Below are 12,220 nucleotides of genomic sequence, written 5' to 3' on the forward strand. Positions count from 1 at the left end.
ATAAACACCAAACACACATGGTTAAAAACTTAAGTACAAATTAATATGTATTGTTGTTGACTACACTGTAACTTAATATCAATGTCATCTTTGTTACTATTCCCATGTTTTCCATTTTAAATATCACCCATGAAGCACTAAAACGAAACGTACTGGAAAGCCAGTCAAAGTTTACCTGCTTCCAAAATTTAAATCCCTAGAACGCTGGGTAAAATCATCATCGTCCATCCGCTCTTGTTTTGGAGTTCCAAAACATCGGGATGAAGTTGGTCGGCCAGCACAGTATTGGTTTTTGCTACTGTAGTGGAAGGAGTTGTGACTTGAAACCAAAATACAACCCTGGTAAGTTTAGCACCTGTATTAAATTAAGAAACATATCAGTTGGATACTCAGTGGATCATCTGGTGTCGATGTTCATTTGATTATATATATAAAAATAATTTACTATTGTAAATGTAATCGTGGTTAGGCTACATTTCTAACTGAGACAAACACCACGCACAACATACACGTGGGTACACACAAGCTGGGAATTAATGGTGAAATGACTTAAGAAAACGTGTGGTATACTATTGTTTTTGTGATTTGAATATAGACAGTTATCAGTATTTTAAAAGTTATACTATATGCCTGCTCCACACAATGTTTGGGGTCTGAGTGTCTGCAAAAAGGAGGACGTTTCAAGATTATATAGCACTTGACTTATGTGTGGCTTGCCATTTCGTTAAACTCGCACAGTCTGCATTAATAATATATTCAGTCTTTTCATTTTCATTTAAGTAGGAGACTAGAAATCCCAAGTAGAAGGTATGGGGGTCCTCCCCCAGCAGGGGTGCAACACCCCCCACCGAAAACGAATTGTGCTGGGCCTAAATACGTGCCTTAACAGGGACCCAAAATTCAAAATATGTGTAACTTGTTGTTATTATTATTATTATTATTATTATTATTATTATTATTATTATTATTTTAGATTTAAAGAGCAAGTAAAAGTTACTTATACCTGTATATGTCTACGAAAAGTAATTACAAAATAATGTATTTGTATAAGAATTTAAAAACCACAAGCTTGTCTTAGCACACAGTCATTTTCAAACTAAGTAAAGTCCACATATTTAAGCAAACTGTTTGGTTTTGCAATAATTTATTACACAGAAAAAAGTGGTGAAAGACAGAACCAGACACCAATGAAAGAGAAATGATATTTCAGGCACAAAAACAATGTCACATTATATAGATACCATAATACCAAGTGAGCCAGAAGAGAGAAATGTGAAGCAATTTCTAAATTCAAGACGATAAGAAGCAGTTAATTGGTAGTAAATTTGAATACATAAAAGGTAAGCTATAAGCTGTGTTTTTGTTTTCTATTTTTTTCATGTATTCCATTTTTTTTGGCATTTTATACAAAAGACCAATTTTAAGTTTCTAAAAATATTAATGGAACCAGCCAGTCCTACATTTATTTATAGTCTTCCAAGATTCTGGGTATATATACTTTCCCATGGCACCGTTTCTCATTAACTACCGAGTCCGAGAATGCGCCAGTGCATAAATAAATAATACATTTTAAAGATGCGCTTGGGTGAACTGTGATTTCGAACTCTAATTTTACAGTTTTCAGAAGTTCGTTTCTGTTGCATTTTCTGTAAACTTTAATGTGATTTCTACAGTAAGTTGTATTTTTTTCTTAAGTTTTTTATTTTTTCAATTCTGTTAACTCTTCCTTGATTTAAAATAAATACAAACAATAAATAATGTATTAGCATTTACTTGAACATTTATTTGAATGTATTAGCATTTACTTGAAAGCAAAAGCCAAGTACATAAATATCAAGTAATAGGTATATGAAATAGAAAAACATTGAAATTACTATCAAATGGAAAAGAGTAATGTTGAAATGGAAAATCACTTTGGTCTACAAATTACATTTATAAACACAAATGGTTTTGAATATTTCTTATTCATTTCTTATAGCACAAACCGACATACCACTTCCTTAGGAGATTAGCATGAGCTACTATAGGAAATCTGAAGCAGCTTCCCTTTTTGGCTGGTGCTTGGAGTCTGATATAAAACACTGCAATACACGGCTAACTAGTTTAATTTGTATTAAAGTATGGCTGCTTACTGTAGAAATCACATTAATGTTTATGTAGCACCCTGGAAAAGGGTAACATTTATTAACATAGATTGTATACACTCTTTTAAGACTTTCAATGTAATACTGTTGTAGCTCAGTTTTACCAAAACGTGTTGCCACGAGAGGCACTCAGATCGATGAGCCAACTATACAGCTGGTGAGTGCATAGGAGTCAAAAGTATAAAAGTGAAAGCAAACGCAGAGTTAACCCATTCATTAATGCCTACATTTTTTATACTGTGTATCTATGTTTGTACCATTCCTTTTAGCACCCTAAAGGCCTGGGCTGGTTTGTACCAGCTATGCCTAGGTTTGTCCGTAAGTTCACATGTAAAGCCTTCACTAAGGGCTTAGTAGTTACTAGTTAGTTGATAACAAAGCGCTGTCCCTTTTTTGGTTGCATCACACATACTTAAACCAGAACTTAGCTAGTTTGTTACTAAGAGCAGAGACTCCAAGTCGATCACGTGTTCCCTTTACAGTAACCAATCAGCACTGAGGATGAGTGCAGATGCTGCTGATTAAAACAACTCCAACATAATAAACTTGAACGTACAACCGACTAGTCATAGTGCCTTGCTTTAAACTGTTATTATTAGCAGTATAGGCGACCGATTACAGGTAACGGTAATACACATTATTTAGTTGGGTATTGTATCGATCTCGGTTAATACAGGCAGGCGCATCACACAGGACGAGACAATCCACACACAGGCGGAGGGCGGGCGCAAACACGGGACCCACCGCACTAAAGCATAGCACCGATACTGCTGTACAAAAGAGACGGCTCTTTTGCAAGGTGCGTATATCAAGCTTATGTCCCAGAGTGTGATTACTTCACCGACCAGCCCTGCTACCTTCCCCCGTGCACACTACACTCTCCCCTGCCAGCCTCAAGTCTGCCCCGGACTTGCTCACCAGGCTACAGTCCAACGAGTGCGTGCCAGGGTACCTGCGTCCACTTCTGACACCAGTGTAGCGAACCTCAGTCAACACAGGCAGGCGCATCAAATAAAGGAAATGTAGACATATGCACTTAAGTTTTTTCATATATTATCATAATAAAACCAAACTGTTTCGCATTTTAAAACATACAGCAGCCCTGCTCAACTTCCCATGACTTTGTACAATAAACTGGAGTCAAACATCTGGTGTTTTGGAAGATTAAAAAAAAAAAAAATGTTATTGCTCTGACAACAGGTCAAACGTAATAGGTTAATCAATCATATAACTTAATACAATACATAAGCTAAAGTACATTACTAATGTATTTAAGTTAAATTAATACAAAAACGACTTTCACTTTCCTGTTCCAATCAAATGCTGCACAATTCCCAGCTAAATCTTACAACATTAAAGCAATTTCCAATACTATTTATCCTAAAATATGTAAAACTGTACTATTCCAGAATAGGTTGTGAAGGCTTTACTTTGCTCCACTGAATTAACTCTAAAGCATAGGATGTCAAACTTAAAATTATACATTTTTCACGTGTATTTCAGGCAGAAACAGTAGATAAGTAGACATCGCCTTTTTTAATTTCATTTATTTTTTTTATCCCTGCCATTGTAGTTTCTTCACAATAAACAAAGTGGCAAATGACGCATTTTCATAAAGTAATAGCATGACTGGGGTTTGCTTTTTTTAAAGCTGTGCATTGCAAGTGAAAACTGGCAAATTTAACTTAACTAAACTCTTCAAAAAATATATGTGGAAAAGGGGGCGTTGTACAAAGAAAAAAAAACACAATTTTGGTTTTCGTTTATTACCTCCTCATAACAGAAAATAGGATCAAAACAAAACGTTGATCACTATACGTAGCATTTACCTTGCTAGTTTGGCCAGTGTCTGGAAAGTGTGAAGCACTTTCGAGTGATGTGCATTACCTGCAGCTGTATCCCTCGATTCTGACTCGCTTGCCAAATCTGAAGCATCACTTTTGTTGTTGTTGGTTTTTATATTAATCTCGCTCATCACTTGCCATTTTAGATACAGGAGTGGATTTTTGGCTTCGAATTAATGTGCAGCAATGTTTGTAAGAATATTCAGATAGTTTCACCGCACTGAAGAAAATATTACTACCGCTGTTTTCATATTGCACGAAGCCTTCTCTCATTGCTCAACCAATGAGGCACTAAAACTAAGCAAATGGGCGGAGATTTGTGACGCATGCCAAAATGATAGCTCGTCAGAATTAAAGCTTGGCCAATCAGCTGACTTGTTCCTGTATTAGGCTGCCAAAAAAACACTTGTTGGGGGAAGCAAATACCCTGCAGATTACGGCGATTTTATAATCTTGCGTATCAGCAATTTCAGTTTTTGTAATGGACAGCTGACGCTTGACGGGTCAAAAGAAAGGCTCTCGTGGGCCGGCTATTGAAGAACCCTGCTATATAAATTCCCTTTTTAAGAAGTCTGTCAAATGGAAATTTATGTTCAAACTTATGTACAGTACGAATCTCTTCTTCCTCTGCCTCCACTGTCTACTGTGCATCAAAGAAAAAAAAAGGGAAGCTACTTGGTCACTTTGCTCCTTGTATACATTTAATTGTTTTGGAGCTCTGACTTAAAATGAAATATTTAACTGTCCTTTTATATGTCTGCTGGTCTCGGAAGATAACTAAACAGTTAACTGATACCCATCTGCTCTAAAGAGTTGGATCCATTCATGGTTTTACTGTGAGTTTAATGAGCTTGTTTCCTATACACCGGGGCTAATCAAGCTCGTAGTAAAACCTGGAATGAGTCTTATTTCCATTCCGGTGTCATGTAAATTAAGTGTATAAATTATTATGTAGGGATTTGTGTCCATTCGTCTACTCTTCCTGTAGGGAAGTTTGGGTTGGAAATCCACAGAGATAGCCAACAGAGTCATAACTTTTGAGACTATTCCTGAAATATCTGATACATGTAAACTTCAGTACAGAACAAACTTTTACAGAATACATATTGGGGATTCCTGTTTCATAACAAATTAATCAGAAGTGTGTGTATCAGAAGGGTAGTCTTTATAAAAGCTCACTTAAACTGGTATATTTCTAATTGTATTAACTTGCTTGTTATTGTACTATTGGTGTTCCTACTACTGCAGGTGCTAAACATGTAAGGGTCTCAATATTCCTTCAACCAAATTTCTTCCTATCTTGACGCAGTTATTTCACTATGTTTACATTTCTAATATCAGTTCAACTTGTTGCTCTCTGGCACAGGACTCATTCCAGAGGGGGTTACTGAAAATGTTTACTGGCTGTTAGATTCTGATTGGCACAGTCTTTTGTTCTCGTGTTTCATCTTTCTGAATGTAACAATGCAAAGTTTAATTTGATAATGCTTCTCTCTCAGACAGAACTCATACGGCTGGGAGTTGTAGAGAATGTTTGCTGGATATGAGGCACTGGAAGAGTATGAAGATGAGCTCTACCGGGAGGCAGAGAACTCCAGTGAGTCGGGGCCAGACAGTGAGGTGGAGTTCCAGCTGTACAGCCAAGTACACTATTCCATGAAGCTGGATGAGCCAGGATCAGGCGATAGAGAAAAAGAGAGAAATCAGCCCTCTGCTGCAACATTGCTGGAGAAAAGGAATGATATCATTGTCATCTCCGATAGTGAACCCATCCTTATTTCAGATGCTGCGGAGGTCGTCATAGTATCGGATGAGACTGATCTAGACAGTGTCTGCAATATCAAAGGAAAGCAAGGGCCAATTTCCAAGACTGCCAAGAGGAGGTTGTTGGATGGGCAGACTCTGCTGGAGTCCAACAGTTGCACTGAGAGGACACCCAGCTCCAAACCCTTAAGGCTGAGAGATGCCATCACCATGAGCACAGGCCTCAATAGTTTTCGAGAGAGTGTGGCAGTGGAGAAAAGCAAGAAATACCAGGATGGGGAAACGTCAGACAGCGATGATTCGGACCACGTGGAGAGCTGGATGATTCTAGGCAGGGCCAATCAGGATGGTGACAACACCATCCTGCTCAATCTGGACGGGAGTAGCGCGTCAGAAAACGAAGCAGGTAATGGCTCTTCTTTTTGATTTCTTGTAAACAGTTTTTCACCTCTGAAGATTAATAGGCTAATTAGTAACAGGAAAACAATTAGTTTCTTACGAGTAAGGCTGTAAATCTATGTTTTAATGTTTAATTTTAAACTATATACATATAGTTTCAACACTATTTTATTGACTTCATAATAGTATTTATATAAATACTACTATCCTTGCTTTATATATATATGATATAAAATTATACATACATACATATACAGGAAGTGGACAAAAAAATGGAAACACCTGTGTAAATGAGGGACACCAAGTATATTGAAAGCAAGGGCTTTCACACAGGTGTGGCTCATGCGTTAATTAAGCAAATAACATCCCAGCATGCTTAGGGTCATGTATAAAAATGCTGGACAGGCCTGGCTGCCTATAATTATGGCTAGCATGGCTGCAAGAGGAGACCTCAGTGACTTTGAAAGACAGTGATTGTTGGGGCGCGTTTGGCAGGAGCTTCAGTGAGTAAGACAGCTCAACTTGCTGATGTTTCACGAGCAACGGTGTCTAAGGTGATGTCGGCATGGAAATCCGAGGGAAAGACATCATCAGCAAAGGGCAACAGTGGGCGGAAGCGCATACTACAGGATTGTGATATCCATGCATTAATTCGAAGTGCAAGGCAAAACAGGCGAGCAACTGTAGATCAATTGACTGCAAATTTCAACCTGGGGCGCGAGCAGCCAGTTTCATCAAAAACAGTCCGCCGAGAACTCCACAGAGCGGGATACCATAGTGGCCCAACACCCTATTAAGTGACTTTACATTGGTGTTTCCATTTTTTTATCCACTACCTGTGGACTCGAATCACAAGTCAGAATCCGAGTCACAAGTCCTTGACTTTGAGTCTCGAGTCTTGAAACAAACTTAAATCATCCAGTGGTAGTAGTGGGGGAACAGTTTACCTAACAAACGTTGTCCGATATCCCTCAGAAAAAATGCACAAACACAAAATAAAAATAAGATACAATATAATATTCTATTTGCATACCTTTTTCAACTTGTCTGTCACTATCTTATTTTCTTTTGGAATTGAAATACTGTTTGAATGTACCTGAAGTTTATAGATAAGCCAAGTTGTGGATGTTTTTTCATTTTGATAGAGCTGGTCTAGTGTTAGAAAGTGGTACATCGTCAGAATGTGGTATGCGTACCACAACCTGACTCATGTAATGGCAGAAAGTGGTACAATGTCATATTTTGGTACATGTGCAATCAACTGCGATCTGATGGGTGTTTTCCTATTGTCTAAAGAGGTACATTTACCATTAATTATGCATATTTTTTTTGCAAACAAACTGGCAACAGATAATTTCTCTAAAAAGAAAAAACAATTCACAAAGTCCACCGCAAAGTTGCAAAGTTGCAAAAATAAATTCCTGGATGGGACAAATAACATAACAAACGTATTGCATATATGGCTTTTATTAAAGAATGCCAGATGCCCGTGGGTAACCGAGTTTTGGGACTGTTTCTAATTGATGTCCACATCTGTATAACTTGGCAAAGCTTTGCCTTACACGTCCAACCAATTCAGTGGATGCAGACGTGCAGCCTCAATGTACGGACAAATCCACACCAGACAGAATGTCGGCAGCAACTGTTGGGAGCTGTTGCATGCTTGCCTTTTAACAAATGACAGCACTATTTTAGTAAGGAAGCAAGTATCACTATTTTTAGGCTTTTATAGTGCTCTGAAATATTAGGTGTATTTAATGTTTAACCCTTTGCGGTCCATTGTCGGACTGGGTCCGACATTGCAGTTATTCCTCACAGGTCCTTTGTCGGACTGGGTCCGACATCATTATAGCAACGCAATAAACGGGTGTCTAGTTGTTTTTTCGCCGGAAAAAGCCGAGAAAACCATTCAATTGCCGAGTGGGAGCGACAGGAGCCGAGACAAGTCGGGGGGGGGGGGGGGGGGGGGGGGAAAGAAAAAAAAAAGGCGTATCTCATGAATACTCATACATGGTATCAGGTATCAGATAACGGGGGCGGTCTGAAGTAAACAAGTTGGCTGACTGAATCAGCGCACAAAAAACACGGACATTTGCAGAGCTTTTTTGAGATGTTATAGTAATAAAATAATGACTTGGATCGCATTATTGAGGAGTTTGGTGATAAAACGAGTGATCCGGAGATGATCGATCGGTATGTACGACTATTATTATTATTATTTATTTCTTACATAGGTGAACGCTATAGCAAACGAAAGGGTGGGGCGGGGCTGGAGATGCCTAGTGAATGCTTTGTTGATATGCAGGGCCATTTAAACCCGTTTGACTGTGAAAAAAAATACTTTTAAACAGCGCGTCTAAAATTAACTGCACGTGTGAAAATTAATTAGACCTGGTGTGCCTGACGTGCAATTAATAAATGGACCGCAAAGGGTTAACCCTTAGCAGTCCATTTATTCAGCGCGTCTCAGGCGCGTCCGATCCAATTTATTTTCACACATGCAGTTTATTTTCAACGCGATGTTTAAAAGTATTTTATTTTCAAACACTGCATATCAACAGGACACTCAGTACTGCATCTCCATCCCCGCATCACCCCTTGTTTTCTGTATTTTTCACATACCTCTTCATAGTAGTGCATACCGATAAATCATCTCCTGATCACTCGTTTTATCACCAAACTCCTCAATAATGCGATCCAAGTCATTATTTTATTACTATAACATCTAAAAAAAGCTCTGCAAATGTCTGTGATATTCTTTGAGCGCTGGATGCAGAAGCAGCTATCTTGTTTGTTTATGTCCGTGTTATGTATGTGGCTATCTGTATTCATGAGATACACCCCCCTTTTTTTTTTTTTTGTAATTTTTTTTTTTTTTTGGCTTCTTTCGGCTCCTATCGGTCTCACTCGGCCATTGAATGGTTTTCCGGAGAAAAAAACAACTAGAGACCTGTTTTTTACGTCTTTTTGATGACATTGGACCGGAAAGGGAAAATTGCAATGTCGGACCTGGTCCGACATAGGACCGCAAAGAGTTATACAGGTACGCGAAATGTCAGTGAAATCCTAATTCTAACCCTAATCTTAATTGGGTGACTTGACCATGGGCATATGATTGAATCCATTTTTTTCCCCACTGCGTTAAGTACTTGCACTTGTTTTTTTTGCTTTTTAGTGACAGGCTCGTCAACAACACCAGCCATCATGACACCTCGCCAGTAAAACCGGACGCACAGGCGCACGCACCAAAAAATAACACATGACGCATACCACATCATATGACTGCAGGTTAACGTGATTGTGTAGCGGCATAGATGCAATGCAAACAACTCACTCAATCAACACGCCCTAAACCAGTAGAGAATGCTGGGACAGGCCAGGAACACTTTGTTGGCTAGTACCAAAAATGTTTTGCCTGTACAATTTAAAAGTTTCAGTCCTGAAAGTAGAATCCAGTGAAATAGGAGCAGTCCCATTAATAAGAACCTGGCAAAAATCAGTTTTCATGGACTTGAACAGAGATTTAGAAGAATAAGAACGTATGGGTTGCTGTGGCCTGACGACCCATCTTATTTTGAGGGTCATGCAGGTTTTGGATGCCAGAGAGTGCCTCCTGCCTGACCTGAGGAGATCCAGACGAAGTGGGGTACTAAGGGGATCTTCGAACCCTGTTCAACAGGGAGAGACAACCCTGAATAGCTGCTACTCTGTCCTCTGACAGGTATGCGGGCATCGTACTGGAGTCCACCCGGAGTCCCAAGTATGTTGTGCACTGCACCGGTCAAAGCCAATTCGTTGCCTTGCTGATGGTGAGGCCCAGCCTCGCCAGATACTGCGTCACCATTGCCGTGTGAGCCACTGCTCCCTCCCGCGACTGAGCACAGATTAGCCAGTCGTCTAGATAGTTTAGTACTCTGATCCCCTGCAACTCAAGGGGACCAGGATAGCGTCTGCGCACTTTGAAACGTACGTGGGGCCAGGGAGAGGCCGAACGGCAGCACAGAGAACTCGTAACGCTTCCCTGAAGGCGAAGCGGAGATACTTCCTGTGCACTGGATGAATGGGAATGCGAAATACGCATCCCGTAAGTCCACGGTCGTAAACCAGTTGCCTTGTCGGATGGACTGGAGAATGAGTCAACATTTGGAACTTCCTTTCTTTTAGGAATCAGGTCTAAAATGGGGCAGAAACTGCCGTCCTTCCCGGGTACTACGAAAGAGTAGAAACCTCTCTGCAGGAGGTTGGGTCTAAGACTCCTCAGAGGAGAAGGTCCCAAACGGAATTGCAATGCGTAACCGTTGTGTATAGTAGTGAGCACCCAGGTATCTGAGGTGCAAGCATGCCAATATTGCAGCTGTTGTACGGTAAAGGGGGTTTTAGGCCGCATGCCCTTCAGGGCTTCTGCTGAGGCTGGGGCAGAGCTCTGAGGCGGCTGGTTGGAGCGACGGCCCTGGAATTGCCTCCTGGAACGCAGTTGGGCGGACGGCCCGCGTTCCTGGTGGCCTATGGAGGGGCTCCATTTTCTGTCACTGCTGAGGCCTGTAGGCAGTACCTCAGGTCAACCAGCGGGGCTGTGGGTACTGGGACCGTTCTTGTGACTGTCCTCGCCCGAGGGGCTTGCCAGTGGCTCGACCTACTTCGTGCCAGGGCGCGGGGAGGGAGTAGAACGGCTACCTGCCGAGGTGCCTCACACTGCCTGGAGGATCTCCTCCAGAGCTGGACCAGATGTGTATGCCCAGGGGATAGAGGCTTGGCTAATAACACCGCCATATCCGCATCAGGTACCCTAGCTTGCGACAGCCGTAGCTGTCTGTGAGTCACCACCAGGCTTGCCAGGCTTCGGCCTAGGGCTTGCCCTTGAAGGCCGGACATCTGGAGCAGGGTACTAGATATGAGGCGGAGCTCCGTGGCCACCGGGGCCCCAGAGTGCTGCTGACGGCTTGGCCATGGGAGACTCAGCGTCTAACCCCATGCCCCTGTTGAGCCTACCGCGACGTATTTTGTGCCGCGCATAGGTCGCAAAAATCCTCTCTACCCATAGCTTCCTGGGCATGTTGGACTCCCAAGCACTGCACGCAGAGCGAATGCTTGTCCTGGAGTGGCAGCTTCACACCGCATGATGTGCAGGGGTGGAACCACTGGATGCTCGACATGGTGCTTGTTAATGTTGTGCATGCACTGGAGCTATGCTCGCCAAGTGCACCGAGTAGTATGTGTCCTAAGCTCAGCAAGCACTGGAGTGCTGTGCGCAATTTGCTGTGTGCACACCTCGTGACACGCACTGTCGGGACTAGCTCACTGGAGCTATGAGCACCGAGGGTACCGGGCACCAAGTGCGCCGGGAACCCTAGCGTAGCACCGTGCACACCGAGTGTATTAAATACTGGGTGTACCGAGTGCAATAAGCAACTGGCACTGTCGCAGTCGGCCGATCTCCGTGCGCACCGAGCACCGTGCGTTCTTGCACTATTGCTATAGCAGTGGGCACCAAGCACCGTGTACCGTGCATTCCGAGCACCGTGCGCATGGAATACAGTAGTACTACGTGCCACTGCGCGTTCTTGCACTAGCGCTGTAGCAGTAGGCACTAAGCGGTGTGTGCACCGTGCGTACCAAGTAACGAGAGTACTATGTACACCATGTACTGTGCGGCGCTGTGTCTGCACTGACGCTGTAGCACTGGGCACCATGTGCCGTGTGCAATGAGCACCTTGCGCACCGAGATACCGAAGTACCAAGGGTTATGCATGCACCGCGGTACTGAAGCACCGGGGGGCAACTGTGCTTACTTTAACCGCGCGGTCACACAGCTGTTCAGCGCATAGCATACACCAGGTAGACACAAGGGCTGAAGTTGCGGCGGGCGAGTCAGAAGCGGACAGTGAAAACTGCTGTAGAAATAGATAGGGGAGAGCACGCTGTCACCTCACCGAGGTGGGTGGGCCTACGCAGCCGGCGAGGTCTACTCGACAGCGGGGATGCAGCAAGGCCTAGCCCCTTGGAGGAACTGTGCACTCTCAAGAAGGAAATAGACAACCAGTCGCTCAGACAGATAACAAAGAGCAGCCT

The 12,220-nt window shown here is 42.3% G+C and overlaps 1 protein-coding gene across 1 annotated transcript in view; it reads left to right on the forward strand.

Annotated features, from left to right (window-relative positions):
- Positions 1 to 208: 208 nt before the first annotated feature.
- The window catches only part of zcchc7 (zinc finger, CCHC domain containing 7), a 79,676-nt gene continuing 67,664 nt past the window's right edge, over positions 209 to 12,220 (forward strand). Inside the window, exons 1-2 of the mRNA XM_034013789.3 lie at positions 209 to 342; positions 5,488 to 6,158. Of these exons, the coding sequence (XP_033869680.3) occupies positions 5,519 to 6,158 (640 nt within the window). The 5' untranslated portion in view covers positions 209 to 342; positions 5,488 to 5,518. The remainder of the gene's footprint in view (positions 343 to 5,487; positions 6,159 to 12,220) is intronic.

This window comes from Acipenser ruthenus, chromosome 2 (assembly GCF_902713425.1).
Source record: "Acipenser ruthenus chromosome 2, fAciRut3.2 maternal haplotype, whole genome shotgun sequence".
Classification (NCBI taxonomy): domain Eukaryota; kingdom Metazoa; phylum Chordata; class Actinopteri; order Acipenseriformes; family Acipenseridae; genus Acipenser; species Acipenser ruthenus.